The 22,480-nt window shown below is 41.9% G+C and overlaps 1 protein-coding gene across 2 annotated transcripts; it reads right to left on the bottom strand.

Annotated features, from left to right (window-relative positions):
* Positions 1–206: 206 nt before the first annotated feature.
* SKP1 (S-phase kinase associated protein 1) lies at positions 207–20,852 on the bottom strand. 2 transcript variants are annotated; one of them, XM_074381519.1, is made up of 7 exons: positions 20,716–20,852; positions 18,336–18,388; positions 17,820–17,916; positions 11,693–11,766; positions 4,034–4,177; positions 1,481–1,621; positions 207–495 (listed from the first exon to the last, which is right to left on the bottom strand). In XM_074381519.1, exons 3-7 carry the CDS (start codon positions 17,914–17,916, stop codon positions 460–462), a joined length of 492 nt encoding a protein of 163 aa, XP_074237620.1. In that variant the 5' UTR covers positions 18,336–18,388; positions 20,716–20,852; the 3' UTR covers positions 207–459. The 2 variants fall into 2 exon arrangements, with proteins under 2 accessions (XP_074237620.1, XP_039326975.1); XM_039471041.2 differs by lacking the exon at positions 18,336–18,388 and having other exon boundaries at positions 20,716–20,851.
* Between the last annotated feature and the right edge of the window lie 1,628 nt (positions 20,853–22,480).

Below are 22,480 nucleotides of genomic sequence, written 5' to 3'. Positions count from 1 at the left end.
ACTCCACTGAGAACATTTACTTCAAGAAGCCTTTTCCAGTTTCCAACTCATGAATAAAGATAATATTTTGTTAATTCTATTCCAAGTAACTTTTTTGCAGGTTGTTTTATTTACAATGCCAACTTTTAAAAGGTCACTAAAGTTAACTGGACAAGAAACTAGGCAGACATTGCTTTACAAAAAAGAGGGAAAGCCCAAAATGCCACTTACAGAGAACCCACAGTTCAGTTTTATTCAGAGCAAAGAAAAAAGAAACTTTCAATCATACTAGAAGAAACTCAGCCATAGATTTGGAATCTGTACTCAAACTACACATGCAATGAGGACAATATTCTGCTAATACAATTGACTTGCTGCTGCATTTGTCTACTGTTTGTCTAGTATTAACAATTATAAACAGAGCAGTGCAACTAGTATTTGGAACAATCCTTACAGTGTTACAGTGTCAGGCACAACATTTCACTTCTCTTCACACCACTGGTTCTCTTTGCGTACCTAAAAGAGATGGATATAAGGAAGTACCTTAACTTAAGTTGTCTTTCCTAAGACTTAGAAATACTACCTACTCATTCATCGATAGCTAGTGAGTTGAGTCAGAAGAACAGATGGAAAATTAGAACACCAGGTTAAGACTATACTTCCGGATTTCCTTTTTTTGCCTCCCAAGGTTTTTATTCTGCCCTTTTGAAATTATGAACAAAATAAAGGCAATGGGCAGTTTACTAAAGTTGACAAAGCAAATTCAGTTAGTTCACTGACACAATTTCAGTCTGTAGTCATGTGAACAAAATCATTCTGATCTATTCTTTCATTTCCTCCTCTCATTAAGTTGCTCTGAAGTGTCCTAGCATACACTTCTCCAGGGCCTGCTTTTCTGAAGTCAGATATGTATGATCTATACAAAAAGTTGCAGGTGTTAATTCACAAGAAAGAGCTCCTCTTGCCGGGCGTGGTGGCTCACGTCTGTAATCCCAGCACTTTGGGAGGCCGAGGCGGGCAGATTAAGAGGTCAAGAGATCGAGACCATCCTGGCCATGGTGAAACCCCTTCTCAACTAAAAATACAAAAATTAGCTGGGCGTGGTGGCACATGCCTGTGGTCCCAGCTACTCAGGAGGCTGAGGCTGAGGCAGAGGAAATGCTTGAACCCAGGAGGTGGAGGTTGCAGTGAGCCGAGACTGCACCACTGCACTCCAGCCTGGCAACAAAGCAAGACTCCGTCTCAAAAAAAAAAAAAAAAAAAAAAAAAAGAGCTGCTCTGGTTGAAAACTAATTGTTCTTATACTTAAAAATGCAGTATCATGTAAGCGTTTAGACTCACACATGACAGTCCAGTAGGAATATGTTTAAGACACGGAAACTACTTAGTATTCCCTCAAGTATCAAGACTACTTGATACAGTCACCTCTTTTCTGGTATGTTAAAGGCTTTAGTCCCTTTTTAAGAGCATGCGATCAGAGACAAACCTGTGTGCTACCTACCTGGGCTTCCTCCTCTTCAGTAAAGTCATTTTTGATATTGAAGGTCTTGCGAATCTCCTCAGGAGTTTTCCCCTTTATCATATTGGCAACAGTCTTGCATGTAACATCAAGCAAACCTTTGATGTCTAGGTAGTTTGCAGCCTGTAAAGAGACAGTTGTTTTCCTTAAAGTATACTTGATGTTTTAAACTAAATCCAAAGTTAATGATTGATACTCCACGTCTAATAAAGCTTAAAATCATAATTTTATTAAAGGGAGAAGAATATAAATCACTCATAAGTTTCTCCATGAAAGAATTTTATGTGATCTTTGTTATATCTCTATAATGTTGAATCCTTCTACTTCCTTAACCAAACTATACTAGCTCAAATGTTAAACAGCCACTACTGTTGTGTATGTGTGTACAGACGCACACAAATACCACATCAGATCTTGACAAAAATATCTGTCCACACTTAGAGAGTTCAATAAGCAGTTATAGCATTATACTTTATTGATCTGATTTTTAAAAACAGGTTTTGGTTTCACTGACTTTATTGTTTACCTATTTCCTATTTCATTGATTTCTGCCCTTTTAATATTCTCATTCTTCTGTTTGCTTTGTATTTAATTTCATCTTTTACTAGTTTCTTAAGGTGGAAGCTTGGATCACTCATTTGAAACTTTTCTTCTTTTCTAATAATATAGGTATTTTATGCTATCAGTTTCCCTCTGAGTATTTCTTTAGCTGCATCTCACAGATTTTTCATGTGTTTTACTTCTATTCAGCTCAAAGTACGAATTATTTTTATTTCTTCTTTGACTTATAGGTTATTTGCAAATGTGTTAGTTTTAAAGTTAACTGCAGATTTTTCCAGTTACCTTTCTGTTCGTTATTTCTAATTCCATTGCAGAGAACATACTTTGTATGGCGTAAATCCTTTTATGATAGAGAGGTTTTTTTTTTTGAGACACCATCTCACTCTGTCACCCAGGCTGAAGTTCAGTGGTGCAGTATCAGCTCACTGCAGCATCTGCCTCCTAGGTTCAAGCGATTCTCCTTCCTCAGTCTCCCAAGTAGCTGGGATTATAGGTGCATGCCACCACACCCAGCTAATTTTGGTATTTTTAGTAGAGATGGGGTTTTATCATGTTGACCAGGCTGGTCTCAAACTCCTGGCCTCAAGTGATCCACATGCCTCAACCTCCCAAAGTGTTGCGATTACAGGTGTGAGCCACTGTGCCAGGCTGAGACTTGGTTTATGGCCCAGAACACAGTCTATCTTGGCAATATACACTTGAAAAGAATATGTATTCTGCAATCATTACATAGAATGTTTTAGGCCACGTGCAGTGGCTCACACCTGTAATCCCAACACTTTGGGAGGCCAAGGCGGGCGGATAACCTGAAGTCAGGAGTTCGAGACCAACCTGACCAACATGGTGAAACCCCATCTATACTAAAAATACAAAAAATTAGCTGGGCATGGTGGCAGGTGGCTGTAATCTCAGCTATTCAGGAGGCTGAGGCAGGAGAATCACTTATCTTGGGAGAAGGAGGTTGCAGTGAGCAGAGATTGCACCACTGCACTCCAGCCTGGGTGACATGAGTGAGACTCTGTCTCAAAAAGATACATATATATAGAAATAGATAGATAAAATGTTTCATAAATGTCCATTAAGTTGGTCAATAGTGTTATATCAAGTTATCATTATTTCTGTCTACTTGTTATATTAATTGAGAGAGGTACTGAAATCTCTATGATTGCAAATCTGTGGACTTCTTTGAGTTCTTCTGGGTTGTTTCACTTCTTGAAGTTCTCCTTCTAGGCAGATAAACATTTATGATTGTTATGTCTTCTTAAAAAACTGATGCCCTTAACAATACAAAATAATCCCCTTTAACCCTAGTAATATTCTTTGCCTCCAAATCTACTTTAACATAGTCACTCCAGCTTTCTTTTCATTTGTGTCAGTATAGTTTACCTCCTTTCATTCTTCAAACCTAGGTGTGTCTATTTACTTAAAGTGGGTTTCTTATAGACAGCATAGTTAATCTTGCTTTTCTGATCTGATAATTTCTGCCTTTTAACTGTGTTTAGACCATTTACATTTAGTGTGTTACTGATATGTGGATTTAAATATGGCATTACATTTTAGTTCAGAGTATTAAAATTCAGCGTCAAGTAAGCTAATTTTAAATCTATAAGTAGTAGTATTTAAAGGCTCTAGAATAGAGCTATCTTATACGTTACAAAAACTTACCAGATGCCAGGCGCAGTGGCTCATGCCTATAATCCCAGCACTTTGGAAGGCTGAGGCAGGTGGATCATGAGGTCAGGGGTTCGAGACCAGCCTGACCAACATGGTGAAACCCTGTCTCTACTTAAAAATACAAAAATTAGCTAAGCGTGGTGGCACACACCTGTAATCCCAGCTACTTGGGAGGTGGAGTCAGGAGAACTGCTTAAACCCGGGAGGCAGAGGTTGCAGTGAGCCAAGAACACACACTGCACTCTAGCCTGGGTGACAGAGCAAGACTCCGTCTCAAAAAAGAAAAACAAAAAAACTTACCAGAATGAGTTCAAAAAGTGTTCCTTGGTCAACTTTCAGGAATTCTTGGTCCCAAACAGGAATATCATCTGTTCGCTTTTCTTTATTCTCATCATCCTCAGGAGGAGGAGGGTCATCCTTGTGGTGGGTGCACCACTGAATGACCTGCAACAACAAAAGTTGATTCTTCTGTGGCATTTTGTCAAAGGTATTCATTCCACTGCTGGGACAACTTATCCCTACAGTGGGATAATAATTAGCTAGAGGTTGACTTGAACAACAGCCAAGCTTGAAAAACAAAAATGAAGCTTGAAGAATCTTTATAACCCTAGAAGGCAGAAGATCTTATTAGATAAAAGCAAGCCATGCAGGCAAAGTACCATACTTGACCACATTAAAAAGCTTCTATGCAGCTGGGCGTGGTGGCTCATGCCTATAATTCCAGCACTTTGGGAGGCTGAGGCAGGCGAATCACAAGGTCATGACTTCAAAACCAGCCTGGCCAACATGGTAGAACCCATCTCTACTAAAAAAATACAAAAAATTAGCTGGGCATGGTGGCCGGCGCCTGTAAATTCAGTTACTCAGAAGGCTGAGGCAGGAGAATCACTTGAACCCAGGAGGCAGAGGTTGCAGTGAGCCGAGATGGCACCACTGCATTCCATCTCAAAAAAAAAAAAAGTTTCTATGCAAAAAGAAAAGTCAAGTTAAGACAGGACAATGACTGGAGGCTACCTCCAAAACGTACAACAATGATTAGCCTAGAGAATATGAAATATTTTAAAAATCACTATAGAGAAATGGGTTAAAGATATGTACAGGCAATAAATGAAAACTGAGGAGTCAAACATAAGAACATTCAACTTCATAGACGCAAAACTAACACTACAGATACTTCTCTAGAATGAAAAAAATCAAGACATTGATACTAATTGTTGGGCAATAGTGGAAAGGAAACACGAACTCTTCTAGAGTATACATTGGTATAACCCATTTGAAAGCTAATCCAGCACTCCTCAGTAAAGCTGAATATGTGCATATATTGTAACCAGGAAATTCCAAATACCTCAGACACATCTGTAAGACTACTTGGTGTAACAACAAAACAACAAAACCCCCAAAATTCCCTTAATAGGAGAATAATGACTTCATAAAGTTTCAGGAAGCTGATTACCTACATACCAACATAAAGACCAAAATCAATACTGAAAGTGTTTTAAGTTGTAGAATCTAGGCAATGGCTGTATAGGTATCCACTGTGTAATTATTTCAATTTTTCTGTATGGTTAAAACGTTTTCATAGGAAAATGTTGGAGAAATAAACAATGCTGAGAGAAAATAGTAGAGTCAAGAAATTATATTGCCAGGATACAAAAAAAAAAAAAAAAAGAAAGAAAGAACAGTTTAAATAAGGCAAAGCCAACCCAAGGGTTTTTTGTTCATTTGTTTTTGAGACAAGGTATCACTCCCTGTGTCACCCAGGCTGGAATGCAGTGCCGCAATCATGGCTCACTCGACCTCCTGTGCTTAAGCAATCCTCCCACCTCAACCTCCTGAGTAGCTGGGGCTACAGGTGCATGCCACCATACCTGGCTAATTTTTTTTATTTTGTTTTATTTTGTATTTATGATAAGGTTTCATCATGTTGCTCAGGCTGATTTCAAACTTCTAAACTCAATCAATTCACCCACCCTGCCCTCCCAAAGTGTTGAGATTACAGGTGTGAGCCACCGTGCCTAGCCAGCAAAGAGTTTTAATGAAATAAATAGTAACTTCTTAAGCAGTATTCCAATAACATAAAAGAAACAAATGGCAATTAATATTTGCTTATCTGGGCATTTTTAAAACTCTGAAGCTAGGCACAGTAATCCCAGAAATTTGAGAGGCTGAGGCACAAGGACTGCTTAGTGCCAGAAGTTCAAGACTAGCCTAGGCAATGTAGCAAAACCTCACCTCTACAAAAAAATGACAATACTAATAATAAATAGGCTGAGCGAGGAGGCTCACACCTGTAATCCTAGCACTTTGGGAGGGTAAGGTGGGGGACATGCTTGAGCCCAGAAGTTCGAGACCAACCTGGGTAACATGGTGAAACCCTGTCTGTATAAAAAATACAAAAATGAGCCAGGGGTGGTGGTGCACATCTACGGTCCCAGGTACTCAGAAGGTTGAGGAAAGAGAATCACTTGAGCCCAGGAGGTTGAGGACGAAGCAAGCCATGATCACACCACTGCATTCTAGTCTGGGCAAGAGAGAAAAAGATTGTCTTAAAAAAAAAAATTACTACCATTCCTAATAAAAAATAATAAAATTTAAAAATAAAAAACTCTTTAAAGGATATATAAGAAACTAATGCCTAGGTTCACAATGGGCAGCGCCAGTAAAAAAGAAAAACAAAACAAAAAAATGCCACATTACTTTCTGGGGAGAATAGTTTCCCAATCAGATAAGAGACAATGATGGGAGATTTTATTGTACACTTTCACAGTTTTGGCATCATGTAATTATTCAAAATATAATATACATTCAATGCAAACAGGTTTAAAAAAAAAAAAACTTCTTAGCTAGGTGTGATTGTGATGGCTCACACCTATAATCCCAGCAATCTGGGAGGCCAAGGGAGACAGATCGCTTGAGCCCAGGAGTTCCACACCATTCTGGGCTACACAGTGAAACTCCACCTCTATAGCAAATACAAAAATTAGCCAGGTATGGTGGCATGCGCCTGTAGTCCCAGCTACTCAGGAGGCTGCAGTGAGAGGATCACCTGAACCCGGGAGGCAGAGCTGCAATGATCCATGACTGCACCACTGCACTCCAGCCTAGGCAACAGAATGAGACCCTATCTCAAAAAAACAAAAGAAAACAAAAAACCAAACACTTCTCATTCTCAGAAGTGGCCCTAAATCACCCAGCCCATTAACTCTGATTTTATCTACTTCCTTCTTGTTTGGTCACCGTGCTCTAGCTTCCACTAAACTCCTTGTCTTTCCTGAAATGGCAGGGCATGCTCTTGTCTTAAGGTACTACACTTGCTCCCAAATCCCAGAATCCTTTTCCCCTACATATTCCCATTTCTTTGTTTAAAGATCATCTTCTCAGTAAGGCATCGCCTATCTTTATTTTTAAAACAGTTAACTGTTCTCCTACTCACCCCTTTATGTTCCCCATTCCCTTCTTTATTCTCCATAGCTTTTCCATCTGATGTATTTCTTATGTTGTATGTTTCCCCACCCCTTCAGATCGTAAACTCCATAAGGATTTTGGGTTCACTGCTATACCTCCAGCTTTTGAATGGCATCTGAATGTACCTGGCATTTGAATGACTACAAGCAAAGATCCTTTTAGAAACATTTTTCATTAGTATAAAATAGAATATGTTACTTGTAAGAATATGTTTCTTTATTCAGAAGTCATAAAGAATGAGATCTGGTCGGGCTCGGTGGCTCAAGCCTATAATCCCAGCACTTTGGGAGGCCGAGGCAGGTGGATCACAAGGTCAAGAGATCGAGACCATCCTAGTCAACATGATGAAACCCCGTCTCTACAAAAATACAAAAAAAAATTAGCTGGGCATGGTGACGCACACCTGTAGTTCCAGCTACTTGGGAGGCTGAGGCAGAATTGCTTGAACCCAGGAGGCAGAGGTTGCGGTGAGCCGAGATCGCGCCATTGCACTCCAGCCTGGGTAACAAGTGAAACTCCATCTCAAAAAAAAAAGAATGAGATCTAACTAGATAAAATAAACCCTCTAAATCATAACATAAATTAACTAAGATAAGCAAACTGGTAGAAACTTTTTAAAAGAGTTCTTATAAAAAGCCTATTAGAGTCAGGGCACAGTGACTCACGCCTGTAATCCGAGCCCCTTTGGAGGCTGAGGCAGACGAATCACGAAGTTAGGAGTTCGAGACCAGCCTGACCAACATGGCAGAACCCTGTCTCTACTAAAAATACAAAAATTAGCCAGGTGTGGTGGCACACGCGTGTAATCCTAGCTACTCAGGAGGCTGAGGCAGGAGAATCCTTTGAACCCAGGAGGCGGAGCTGCAGTGAGATCGAACCATTGCACTACAGCCTGGGCAACAGAGTGACACTGTCTCCAAAACAAACAAACAAAAAGCCTATTAGATAATACCACTGAATTGTCACTTCAAAATGGTTAAGATGGCTGGGTGCAGTAGCTCATGCCTGTAATCCCAGCATTTTGGGAGGCCAAGGCGGGCAGAACACAAGGTCAAGAGATCCAGACCATCCTGGCCAACATGGTGAAATCCCAACTCTACAAAAAATACAAAAATTAGCTGGGCATGGTGGCACGTGCCTGTAATCCCAGCTACTTAGGAGGCTGAGGCAGGAGAACTGCTTGAACCCGGGAGGTGGAGGTTGCAGTGAACTGAGATTGTGCCACAGCACTCCAGCCTGGACAACAGAGTGAGACTACGTCTCAAAAAAAAAAAAAAAAAAAAAAATGGTTAAGATGATGGCCGGGTGTGGTGGCTCACATCTGTAATACTAGCACTTTGGGACACTGAGGTGGGCAGATCACCTGAGGTCAGGAGTTGGAGACCAGCCTGACCAACATGGAAAAACCTTGTCTCTACTAAAAGTACAAAATTAGCTGGGTATGGTGGTGCATGCCTGCAACACCAGCTACTCGGGAGGCTGAGGTAGGAGAATCACTTGAACCCAGAAGGTGGAGGTTGTGGTGAGCCAAGATCATGCCATTGCACACTCCAGCTTGGGCAATAAGAGCAAAACTCCATCTCAAAAAAAAAAAAAAAAAAAAAAAAAGAGAAAATGGTTAAGATAATAACTTTTGTTATGTATATTTGACCACAATTTTTTAAGCCCATTAGACAACAACATGGATGAACCTTGAAAACATTATACTAAGTGAAATAAGCCAGCTACAAAATGACTAATATTGTATGATTCCATATATGATGTACCCAGAATAACTAAGTTCAGACACACAAAGTAGAATAGTGATTATCTAGGGGACTTGGGGAATGGAGTGTACAAAAATGGGGAGTTACCGTTTCATGGATACAGAGTTTCAGTTAGGGATAATAAAGTTCTGATAATGGTTAGTGGTGATGGCGGTACAACACTGTGAGTGTAATTAATGTCACTGAATGATGCACTTTTAAAAACTGAAAATGATAACCGTCATGTATATTTTCCACTTTTTAAGTCCATTAGGAAAACAGGAAAATGAAAACCGACAATGCAGAAAATGTAAATGTCCAGTGAAACATGTAAAAACATTCCACTTTGGGAGATTGAAGCAGGCAGATCGCCTGAGGTCAGGAGTTCAAGACCAGCCTGGCCAACATGGTGCAACCCCATCTCTACAAAAATACAAAAATCAGCTGGGCGTGGTAGCAGGTGCCTGTAATCCCAGCTACTCAGGAGGCTGAGGCAGGAGAATCACTGGAACCAAGGAGGTGGAGGTTGCAGTGAACTGAAATCGTGCCACTGTACTCCAGCCTAGGCCACAGAACAAAACTCCATCTCAAAAACAAAAACAAAACAAAAGGCCAGCAGGGTGGCTCACAACTGTAATCCCAACACTTTCGGACGCTGAGGCAGGTGGATCACAAGGTCGGGAGTTCAAGATCAGCCGGACCAACATGGTGAAACCCCGTCTCTCCTAAAAAATGCAAAAATTAGCTGGGCGTGGTGGTGAGTGCCTGTAATCCCAGCTACTTGGGAGGCTGAGGCAAGAGAACTGCCTGAAACTAGAAGGCGGAGATTGTAGTGACCTGAGATCACACCACTGTGCTCCAGCCTGGGCAAAAGAGTGAGACCCTGCCTCAAAAACAAAAACAAAAAAATTCCGGTTGGCTGGGCATGGTGGCTCATGCCTGTAATCCCAGCACCTCTGGAAGGCAGCCAGATCACCTGTGGTCAGGAGTTGGAGACCAGCCTGTCCAACATGGTGAAAACCCATCTCTACTAAAAATACAAAAATTAGCCAGGCATGGTGGTAGGCATCTGCAATCCTAGCTACTCGGGAGGCTGAGGCAAGAGAATTACTTGAACCTGGACGGCAGAGGCTGCAGTGAGCTGACATCACACCACTACACTCCAACCTGGGCAAGAGAGTGAAACTCTGTCTCAAACAAAAAACATTCAGACACAGAGAATCACTTTACGCCGTCTAGGGAGAATTAAAAAGACTGGTAATATAATAGTCAATGTGGTAAGACTATGGGAAAATATGCAATGCATCTGCATCTCTCAAGTTCTTAAGAAAGCATAAAATGAAACTGGATTGGGTTCGTGACCTTTAATAAATCCTGAAAGAAGGGGACAACCGGAGGTGAACATCTCCAGTTCTAAGTCTAGCCAGTTTTTGCCCCAATGTAGAAAAAGGCTGCTCTTTATCATCCAATGAAATAACTCGCTCTATTACACAGCTATATGCCCTTAAACACTAAAATCCTATTCAATGTGGGGAACTGTTTATGCTCAAACACAAGGCAAAGTGAGCAAGTAAAAAAAAGAACCACAAAAACACATCATTCTTACACTCCTTTTAAGGCACACTCATTCAGTGAATAATATTAATACAAAAATTTTATCTTTTTGCTAAGCATATACTATTGCATTGCAGTAATTTAAATATGCTAATACAAAAGACTAAATAATTAAAATATTCATAGAGACTGGATAAATAAACTTCAACAGATACTCAGAGTCATAATCACACCAAAAGTTAGGGGGAAAAAAAAAAAGGATGCTGGCCAGGCGCACTGACTCACACTAGTAATCCCAGCACTTTGGGAGGCCAAAGCAGGTGGGTCACAAGTTCAGGAGTTCAAGACCAGCCTGGCCAACATCGTGAAACCCCATCTCTACTAAAGATATAAAAAAATTAGCCAAGTATGGTGGCACACGCCTGCAATCCCAGCTACCTGGGAGGTGAGAATGGCTTGAACCCGGGAGGCAGAGGTTGCAGTGAGCCGAGATCATGCCATTGCACTCCTGACTGGGTGAAAGGGTGAGACTCCATCTCAAAAAAATTTTAAAAAAAGATGTCATGCATTAACATAGACAAATCACCTTTCAACATATGGAAAAAAAAAAAAAAAAAACGTAGAAATGTATAGTTTGCTACTTCAAGAATGGGGGGGGACCATACTTATTTGTTAATACCTGTATTACAAAATACTAAAAGGATAAATCACTACCTTGAAGGGGACTGGAATAGAGAAGGCAGAAATTGGAACAAAGTGTTACATATTCCTTTATTTTGACTTTAGCCATTTCAAAAATACAAATCTAAGAAAGGTAGTCACGATTCAATTCCACCATGCTATAAAAGTGGTATCTTTCCAGAAGACTACTGAACAATATCTATCAAAATTTAGGTATATAAGCCATCCTGTGATCCAGATATTCTACAACCTGTGATCCAGATATCCTTCCTAGAGAAGTGTTTGCATAGGTATACGTAGTACAGATGCCCAATCAATGACAACAGTCAACTGTGGCAAAGAAACAGAACTTTTTTCTATATATTTTAAGAACAAACAAACACCACTCAACTGTTAAAGAACATTCAAATTTAAAAGTAATTTTTAGCAATAAATTCTAATATAGATTGTTGCATTACTTATATTAATCAATTAGTATAATATTTTAAGTAGAATAACTCTTTAAAAACCTTACCTTTTTTAATATTGCCGCATTAACATTTGGTAGAGGAACTGGGTCATCATCTCCTTCATCATCCATTCCCAAATCTAAGAAAACCAGAAGATAGTTACTATTTCCTAATTCCATTTTAATACTTATACCAACCAGTCTATGCCTCAAAACAAGAGTCAGCCCCCATATCCACGAGATCTACATCAGTGGATTCAACCAACCACAGATTAAACATATCGGAAAAAAGGATGACTATGTCTACACTGAACGCGTAGACTTGTTTCCTTATCATTAATCCCTAAACAATACAACTATTTACATAGCATTTATACTGTATTCGGTATTGTTAAGTAATCTAGAGAGGATTTAAAGTATACAAGATGGGGCCCCATGCAGTGGCTCACGCCTGTAATCCCAGCACTTTGGGAGGCCAAGACAGGCGGATCACAAGTTCAGGAGTTTGAGACCAGCCTGACCAACATGGTGAAACCCCATCTCTACTAAAAATACAAAAATGAGCCGGGCGTCGTGGCTGGCACCTGTAGTCCCAGCTCCTCAGAAGGCTGAGGCAGAATTGTTTGAACCCAGGAGGCAAAGGTTGCAGCGAGCCGAGATCGCGCCACTGCACTCCAGCCTGGTGACAGCAAAAGACTCTGTCTCAAAAAAAAAGTATACAAAATGATGTGCATATGTTATATGCCAATACTATACTGTTTTATTATAAGGGACTTGAGTATTGGTGGATTAAGGTATCTACAGGGGTGTCCTGAAACCAATCCCCCATGGATACCAAGGGAGGACTTATAAGACATGTCTGAAAGAATATAAAAAGCACTTTACTAAGAACAGCTCTCTAAGGAGCATTTAAAAATTGGTGGCTCCTAATGATACAGTCCATGAACCACCCAAAACTATGTAAACTTGTGTGAGTAGACCAATAAAGAAATATTACATAACAGTTCTTTATTAGGAGGAAAAGTGATTTAGTAAGTTGGGCTTGAATGACTGGGCGGCCATCTGAAAAAAATTAGATGGCCCCTTTCCTTAACCTTTGTTATCAAATTCTCCAGATGAACTGTATTTTAAAAAGTAAAATAATGAAAACTATTAAAGGTAATAAAATCTCAATCTACCTCAAATCTGAAACCCACAGATGTGTGTATATACATACATACATACGTACACACCAGATCATGCAGCCACTGATGAAATAGAAATACGTTTATATTGTATATAACATATCTCCAAGAGGATATACAAGAAACTGTTAACAATATTATGTGTAAGGAAGTTAAAGAACATAGATTAAGGAACACAATTATGGGGCTATCAATAATCCAGGCACAAGATGATAGCCTGGACAAGGTTTGAAGCTAAGGAGGTGGTAAAAAATTACCTAATTCTGTCTGTATTTTCAAAGTACAGACAATAGAATTTGCCAGCAGAAAGAAAGTAGAATGTGACAAGAGTTAGGGTACACTAAGGTTTATGGCATGAAAAGGATGAAGTTGCCACCAATTGATAAGGGGGAGGCTGTCGAAGGAACTATTATTTTTAATAAGAGAGGAACAAGAGCTCTAGTTTCATAAACGTGAAATATTAGATATCCAAGGGCAGCTGTATGTTCAAGTTCAGAAATCAAGAGAAGGGATCAGAACTGTAAGTTTGGGAATTGGTGTACAGATGGTTTATAATACTATGGACTATGATCAAGCGAATGAGTGTGTACAGATACAGTGAAGAGGTCCAAGGAGGAACCCTAGGGTACTGCAGGCTTTAAAGATCAGAAGACAGAAGGGTGTGAGGTAAGTAGTAAGCAGTATTTTGGAAACCAAATTAAAAGGGGAATGATCAGCCAGGTGCAGTGGCTCACGCCTGTAATCCCAACACTTTAGGAGGCCAGAGCAGGAAGATCATGAGATCAGGAAACCAAGACCATCCTGGCTAACATGGCAAAACCCCAGTCTCTACTAAAACTACAAAAAAGTAGCTGGGCACGGTGGCACGCGCCTATAATCCCAGCTACTCGGGAGGCTGAGGGAGGATAATCACTTGAACCCGGGAGGCGCAGGTTGCAGTGAGCCAAGATCATGCCACTGCACTCCAGCCTAGGCAATAGAGAGAGACTCCACCTCAAAAAAAAAAAAAAAAAAGGAGAATGATCAAGCATCAAATGATGTCAACAGGTCTAGTTAAGAAATGAAAGCAGACAATGCACTTGATGACATAGAGTTCAATGAGCTTAACAAACAGTTCCAGTGGAATGGTAAAGATGAGAGTAGATTCAAAAATAATTCATGTTATCTTGTCACTCATCTCCCCTCTTTTCTCCCTCCCACCAATTCCTATCCCTGATCCTATCTCAGCTTAGAGCAGGCATCCCCAAACTTTTTACACAGGGGGCCAGTTCACTGTCCCTCAGACCATTGGAGGGCTGTCATATACTGTGCTCCTCTTACTGACCACCAATGAAAGAGGTGCCCCTTCCTGAAGTGTGGCGGGGGGCCGGATAAATGGCCTCAGGGGGCCACATGCAGCCCGCAGGCCGTAGTTTGGGGATGCCTGGCTTAGAGTAATACTGTAAAATGACAATGTCTCATGTAAAGCTCTATGTGGATCAAGTTGCTTATGTCTTTCCTGAACAAGTATGTAATATTTTTAATCAGGTGAGAGAAATAATTATAAAATGTAAAACACTTTTGTCTGGAGAACTACAATATTAGAGGAAAAATACAGAAGACCAGCTTGTTTAGATCCAAATGTAATTTCAAATGAGGCTTAACTCACATTAAAAATAAGGCTTTTATGACTGTAAAGGACCATAAAGCTAATTTTTAATTTTTTTGTAGAGACAGGGTCTTGCTATGTTGTCCAGGCTGGTTTTGAACTCCTGGGCTGGCTCAAGCAATCCTCTTTAAGTCCTCCAGCATTTAAACTAAGGATATGCAATATTTTTTGTTTTTGGACTAAATGCACAAGTAGCAACAGTCATTCCTTTAAACTATTTAGTTTCAGGGACTTCTGAAAGACACCCGTATCCTGATACTGTACCCTGGACCTGAACTAATTGCCCAATCCACATGTAAACGTGCCAAGATTCTCACTTCTGATTGTCCTGTGGATTAAAAGGTTTTACTTTTGTTTTCTAAGTCACATGAAACCCATAACCAGAGATACTGCAGAGGGAAAACAAGAAAAGCAGTAAGTTGCCAAATTCAAAAGACTCCAGTCCTCAAGAGGCTAGAATCTTATGTAAGCCACTGGTACTTAGGATAAAACCATTCACTTCTGATTTCCAAAGGCGACGGAGTAAAAGAATAATTTTATTGTTGCTAACTGCCTATCAGTCCACTTACTTCAGTGATCCAAATTGGCATCCTAAGTTTTCAAGAAGCTCTACATTTTCAAAATTGGCAAATGCTTCTTTGAAGCAGCACAAGACAGATTAGTGTGTCAGGCACCAAGATAAAATAAAGAACACTTTCATTGCCAAAGCAAGTATTTAGGCAGCAATTCTAGTATCAGTTTCTACATCATCTTCTTCTTTTTTTTTTTGATATGGAGTTTCGCTCTTGTTACCCAGGCTGGAGTGCAATGGCGCGATCTCGGCTCACCGCAACCTCCGCCTCCTGGGTTCAGGCAATTCTCCTGTCTAAGCCTCCTGAGTAGCTGGGATTACAGGCACACACCACCATGCCCAGCTAATTTTTTGTATTTTTAGTAGAGACGGGGTTTCACCTTGTTGACCAGGATGGTCTCGATCTCTTGACCTTCGTGATCCACCCGCCACGGCCTCCCAAAGTGCTGGGATTACAGGCTTGAGCCACCACGCCCGGCTCTACATCTTGAAAAAGCCTTACTTACCTGCTTTTTAGGGACACTCAGATTGCTTTTACTTTTTTTTAGTGAACATAACATACTCATTCATTCAACAGGCACTTGATGAAAAGTCACTGTGAGATGTACCAAGGGGTTTACAACTTAATAAAACTGATCTATGTAGGTAAGTTACCAGGATACAGGACTTTAGGGGTCACATGATTGGTACCAATTACTCAAGAGAATTCTGAGCTTTATCAGAAAACAGAAGTCACCCAATTAGAAAACAGAAGACACACCCCCTGCAATTCAGCTTCTGCCTCTACCACACGTAAGTGTCTGCTGCTAGAAGTCCTCTGACTTATTAACTTATTAACTATGAAATTCTAAGGACCAGTCTACAGTATATAAATCTGGCAATCACCAAATGCCCTCTTTTCCCTTAGCTTCCACAAATCCTACTCTACTACCCTCTCAAACCCATTTCAGCTCTACCAACTATAATATCACAATTCCATCCCACCCCAACTAAAAACCTTAATTTTACTTTCCCTAGCACATCCTGTCTACTTTGCTTCAGACTGATATCCCCAGACATCCTAATTTTACTACATTTGAAATACCACCTTGGCCAGGTGCAGTGGCTCAGGCCTGTAATCCCAGCACTTTGGGAGGCCAAGGTGGGTGGATCACCTAAGGTCGGGAGTTCAAGACCAGCCTGGCCAACATGGAGAAATCCCGTCTATACTAAAGATACAAAATTACCCAGGCGTAGCTACTCTGTAATCCCAGCTACTCAGGAGGCTGAGGCAGGAGAATCACCTGAACCCAGGAGGTGAAGGTTGAGGTGAACTGAGATCACACCAGTGCACTCTGGCCTGGGAAGCAAAACTATCTTAAAAAAAAAAAAATAGTACCTCACCAGTACTACATACTGCATTCCCTTCCAGATTGAAGAGTAACACTAGCCAAGATGTTCCCACAGCACCACTTGGCACACAACTTTATTAATGCACTAATTACACCATGTGACAAGTTTGCCTTGTTTGTGTCTGGCTTCCCTCCTGGTTTATAAATTCTTCCAAGGGTAAAGGCCATGTCTCACTTACCTTCTTTTCACCAGCATCAATGCTTAGCATATAACCCTCCTCTTTAAGCACTTATAAGCTGAAGATCTTCCCTACATAAAAACCGTCTGACATTCTTTAGTACACAGTGTACTAAAGAACACTCAATACTACTAAGTTTTTTTCATCGATACAACACACTGATTTGTACCAGCCCACTGGTAATACTAAAAAGAGATCCATATTAACTAGTGAAAGTTCCAAGACCTGTTTTCTAACTTACTTCCTTGTGCTGCACATATAATTCTGTAGCAGTTTCAGAGGAATAACAGAGAAAACAGAAAGCTTGCTTAAAAAAAAAAAAATTCAGCTGGGTACGGTGGCTCACGCCTGTAATCCCAGCACTTTGAGAAGCTGAGGTAAGCCCATCACGAAGTCAGGAGTTCAAGACCAGCCTGACCAACATGGAGAAACCCTGTCTCTACTAAAAATACAAAATTAGCTGGGTGTGGTGGCACACGCCTGTAATCCCAGCTACTGAGGAGACGAGGCATGAGAACCACCTGAACTGGGGAGGCGGAGGTTGCAGTGAGCTGTGATCACGCCACTGCAATCTAGCCTGGACAACAAGAGTGAAACTAGATCTCAAAAAAAAAAAAAAAAAAAAAAAAAAAAAAAATCAGCCAGATGTGGTGGCACCTACCTGTTAGTCCCAGCTACCTGGAAGGCTGAGGTGGGAGGAATGCTTGAACCCAGAAGGCTGAAGCTGCAGTAAGCCATGATTGTACCATTGTACTCCAGTCTGAACAAGAGTGAGCCTCAGTCTCAAATAAATAAATAAGTAAAATCTACACAGCAATCCATGGAGCTCATTCCCTCCACTGAAATAAAGTGTTCTATTCAGTTACCATTATAGGAAGCTATCTCTTTTCCAAAGGTTTTAATTTCTATCACTAGAGCCTGTGAATCCAAATTTACTTGAACACAAATCAGCCACAGCCTAAGGCTTGGCAATGACTTCAGTGTTTTTTACCTTATGATTTTATCCATTTAATGAGGAGAAAAAAAACTTCATTAATTCAGACAATGCAGAAAAGATGACCTGTATCAGAAAAATGTTTATACTTTAATGAAAAAATTTAAATTTTACCTGTTCATACTCTCAAGCACCTTATGACAGCTTGCTGCTCATATAAATTTGATAGTCACAAATTATCTCAAACTACATATTTCCTCCCACCCAGGTTTTCCAATTAACTTACCTTCCAACATGGTCTTGATAGTCACAGATTGTTTGGCAATTTCCACATCAACTTCAAATATCTCTCCATCAGAACTCTGCAATTTAATTGAAGGCATCTAAAAAAAAGTATATTAAATGTAAATTTTGAGAGTTCTACATATTTCATCAACTACAGTCCATCAGAAGCCTTAAACTTGTTGACTGCAAAGTTCTAAGGACCTGCAATATATAACCCTGTAAAGCACTGCTGTCAATAGTTATTCACAGGTTAGCCTGCAAGTATTTCCATGAAATTTTTTCAAACTACTAGGAACAGCAGCTTTTAAGGCCTGCCCCACTGAACTCACTATTGGTATAAGTTTAATAAAACATACTTATTTGCTTTCTGCCTGCCTTTCGTCTCCCACTGAATATTGAACTAGTTCATTTGAATAGTTAACTGCCACAATGAACCACATGCAAACCTAAGGAAGGTCAGCTCAAAATAAACAAGGCTACCAAATAAAATAGAAATTTCCCCTGCAGTGAAACCTACCTGTGAAAATGAGTTCAGATCCCAAGAGTAGATCAGAATATGCTCATTTATGTCTGAGGCAATGCAAGACCATATACAAGAGAATAAAATGATTTAAAGATACGCAGATGTGAGTACAATTCCCTAAATCTAGTAAGAAGCTTAAATTCAGGGCCCTTTTTATCTTTCAGTTCTGACTGTCCAGGTAACCATCTCTGAAATCTCTCAGCAAGATCTCCATAATAATAACCTATTACTTGCTCTGAAAATGCATGCATTAACTCAGGTTAATTATGAGTCATTAGGAAAAAGATATAATCTTACATTAAAAAGTTAAGCAATTAATTTCAAAGGACTTAAGTTCTGGCAAAAAAAAAAAAAGGCATTTAAAATTAAAAGTCCAATAATTTTTTACCATCTTCAAATTATTAAAAAAAAAAAAAAAGGAAACATTCACATACAAACAAAAACAAGAGTATAGCAATACCTGGTACAGATTAATTCAAGGCCTCTTAAAATTCACATACAACTTTCAAAAGGCCCATGCTTCTGAAGTATTCATAATCCGGTGATATCACTATTAACTTATAGCACCTCTGAAGCTTTCTAGGTGTTATGTATTAAAAATCGTATATATTTTCACAAAAGTGTATGATTTGGCATTTAAAACATACATCGCACCCGTTTTATGTTCAAACTTATGACCCATTACATCAGTTAAAATATTCATTCAGCTTCTCTGAGACAATTGTCCCCAATCCCAATACAGATAGGCTGTTAGGCAAAGGAAGCAAAAAAGTAAAGCATGTTTTAAACCCAGCCACTGAAATACCCTACTCTCACTCATCCGTGGTTGGAGAGAATCAGATTTCACTTTGCAGTTCACAAACATGTCTGCTTCTCCATGTTGCTTAGCGCTTGCCAATAATGCAGTTGTCCTGCTCAATGGAAAGGGCCCGGAGTAGAGGACCCTTCCTGTGAAAAGACAATAGGTATCTCCAAAAGAAAATATTTTAACGTGGGCCCAATTTTTAATTACAGAACATTTAAACACATAATTTTTACATTACATAGTACTGATATGAACAGTACAGAATCACGTCTAACAATGCAGTTGATAAAATTACTCTAAAAGCAAGACAACCGTTTCATATTTCTTTCAAATAACTCAATATAAGTGCTTAGTCACAGTCAAATTCGTGGATTGGGTTACTCCTAAGGGAGTTAAGATCTTACTAAATAGCAGGTAGGCAATCGGTTTATCTGTAATTCGATGCACTTTGTAACACTAGACTAAACTCAAAGATAAGTTTTGGTGCTAAAGTAAGTGCAAAATTTTTAAGTAACGGATGAAATTCTAATTGGAAATGCTTTCAAAACAATTCCATTCTAAATAAAGAGGCCTAAAGGCTCCTGCACTTGTAAATAATTCTCCATGGCCAGTATAAAGTGGGTTCTATCACATCATAAAGGGGGGCGGGGGGGACCTGCGTTTTAAGTGACCCGAAATTCTGACACCTCTTTTTAGACTGCACAGTGGAGGACACTGTACAGTTCTATGACACAGATACATTCTATTTGACGCTCTGACGAAAAATGCATGCCCCTAAAACCCAAACCTGACGTTTCCATTAAGAGTGAACCAAAGCGGGTGGACGTCCTATATCTTTAAAAGCCAGACACGTCGAATTTACAGCTAAGGCTCCTACAAGTCACACCACTATGACGATGGTATCTGCTATCACAACAGTTATTTCAAAGACTCCAAGTCGTGGCAACACAACGCGGATAAATATTTAGAAGGAGCGAGCGGCTACGTGCAGAGACCCGGAGCCCGCACACGGTTAGCCAGGACCGGTAGCTAGTGACGCCAGACACGGGAGTGAAAGGATGGGAGCCAGGAACCGGGCGGCCTCACACCACCACCGCCGCTCTCCCTTCCGACCACAACAAAAACCAGACACCGACACACGCCCACGCGCGACACAGCCAAGGGACCCCCCATTCACAACCCCGCCGCCACCCCCGCCCTGGTCCTCAGGACAGCAGGCTTAAGGCCAAGAGAGGCCTCCGGCCGCAGCCTGGGCCTTGCAGGCGAGCTCTGCGCCGGCTGACGCACGGCCGGTGCAGAGAAGGCCCAGCCCGGGCTTCGACTCACACTCCAGAAGCGCCGTGAGGACGCGCGGCCAGAGGAGGCCTCGCTGAGCCGGGGGCGGGGCGGGTGAATGGGACCCGACGGTGTCTCCCGAAGAACAGGGTCGACAACGGGATCCACCCGGCCCGAGTGAAGGCCAGGCCCGGTCACCGCCCGCTGCAGGCAGGCCCAAACCGCAGCGGTGAGGCCAGCCGGCACGCAGTCCCGGCGCCACAACCTTTTCCAGCTCAGTGGACGACTACTCACGGTGTTCGGCGATAAGGAGACCGCTGGCCGGAGGCTGATGAGAGTCGCAAGGCGTCAGCGAAGCGACAGAGGAGCCGAAGACGAAGCCTCTACTGCCGTGCGGCGCGTCGTCTGCTTTATAGGAGAGCGCGCAGGCGCCAAGGACCCCGGGGCGCGCGGCGTCACACAGCGGCTGGGCTGGCCACGGACATCGCCTGACTGTAGGCCTAGGATGGCGGGTCGGGCCCAGGCCGGGAAGCGGCGAAGAGCTTCAGGAGGCGGCGGGCCGAAGGGCTGGGGAGCCGGGGGGCCGGGGAGCCGGGAGAGCTTCCGCCTTTTCCCAGCCCTGAAAGCGCCGCGCTCTCTCCTCTACTGGGTGCCGAGCACCGGCTGGTCTAGAAAGGTCTTTCAGGCAGGGGTGCCCTAAGCCGAGTGAAAGACCCCAGTTAAAAAGCCTGGAAAAAACAAAACGGGGCGTGTGCCTACGCCTCTGTTGTGTGTTCCTGGGAACAACAAAACGGGGCGTGTGCGCGCGCTTGTGTGTTGATTCCTGGAGGGGCTGTGTCTGTGTGTGTGTGTGTGTGTACGCGCGTGTGTTCATTCCTGAGGTGTATGTGTGTGTGCGCGCGGGTGTGCGTGTGTGTGTTTTACTACTGAAGTGATAGAGCTTCTCCAGCCTTCATTCTCCACTGTAACCTTCCGAGGTTACTGAAATAGTGTTAGCCTTTTCGCCTCTGCAGTGAGGGAACAGGTTCGGAACGGTTAAGTGACAGAGCTAGGATTTGAACCTTCACAATTAGCTGCTCTTAGCCCTTATTTCCTCCTATTGACTTCTGAAGAGGTTTCCATGCCAAAAATAGCCATCTTTGTAGGGAAACCCCAAATTTACAAGAGAAGGCCTCCATCTAGCAGTAGGTATCCACTCACTAAATATACTTTGAGCCCTATATGCGAGGCGTGGTGTTGGGGATTCAGCGGTGAACCGGCAGCCAGGGCCCAGCCTGGACGGAACTGTTTTGTCTGGGGTGCTCCCAGGAAAGCTACGATGAGGTGAAGCTATGATGGGCTGAAGCCAGCTGTAAAGGAAAGGCAGTAGTTTGAAAGCCCCAACCCGCTCTGCTCGGGAACATTACCCTCCCCGCCCTAGGAGACTGGACGCCAGGCTCGCCTAGCCATCAGGCACGTGATGGTATCCCTGACACAAGGAAGACAAAAGATGCTTCCACACAGGCCCCCCCTGAAGAAACCAGAGACGTACAGTGCCTCTGGGATAGGACGGGGTAGAAAGGCCAAGCAGCTCCTTGAGTTACCAGGTCTTTGTCTACAACCCGTGGTACCCAGTGTCTGCCGGGTGCCACAGCTGATGACAGAAGATGAAAGACCTGCAGCTCTCAGACTTTTTCTCTGCAGCACAGCCCTGCCCTCAGCAGCTCCAGCTTCAGGCCTCCTAGGCAGGGCCCACTGGAGCCCCTTTGCTCCCCTGCCTATGGCATGCATGCTGGTACCTTATAAACTCTTCTTGAGCATCCTAAGCAGGACTGTGCAGTGTCAGGTCACACAGCTAGCCCAGGGGCCCAGCACAGGCTCTGGCATAAAAGTAGGGATATGTTTTTCCAAATATGCCTGAGAATCTCTATTAGAATCACTAAGAAATGCTTGTTTTTAAGAAAGATTTTGGGGCCAGGTATGGTGGCTCACTGTGAGCCTGTAATCTCAGCACTTTGGGAGGCCAAGGTGGGCAGATCACTTGAACTCAGGCGTTTGAGACCAGCCTGGGGCAACATGG

The sequence above is a fragment of the Saimiri boliviensis genome, chromosome 1, assembly GCF_048565385.1.
Source record: "Saimiri boliviensis isolate mSaiBol1 chromosome 1, mSaiBol1.pri, whole genome shotgun sequence".
Lineage (NCBI taxonomy): Eukaryota > Metazoa > Chordata > Mammalia > Primates > Cebidae > Saimiri > Saimiri boliviensis.
Note: the sequence above shows the minus strand (reverse complement) of the source record. Positions and strands in the feature narration are given on the sequence as shown.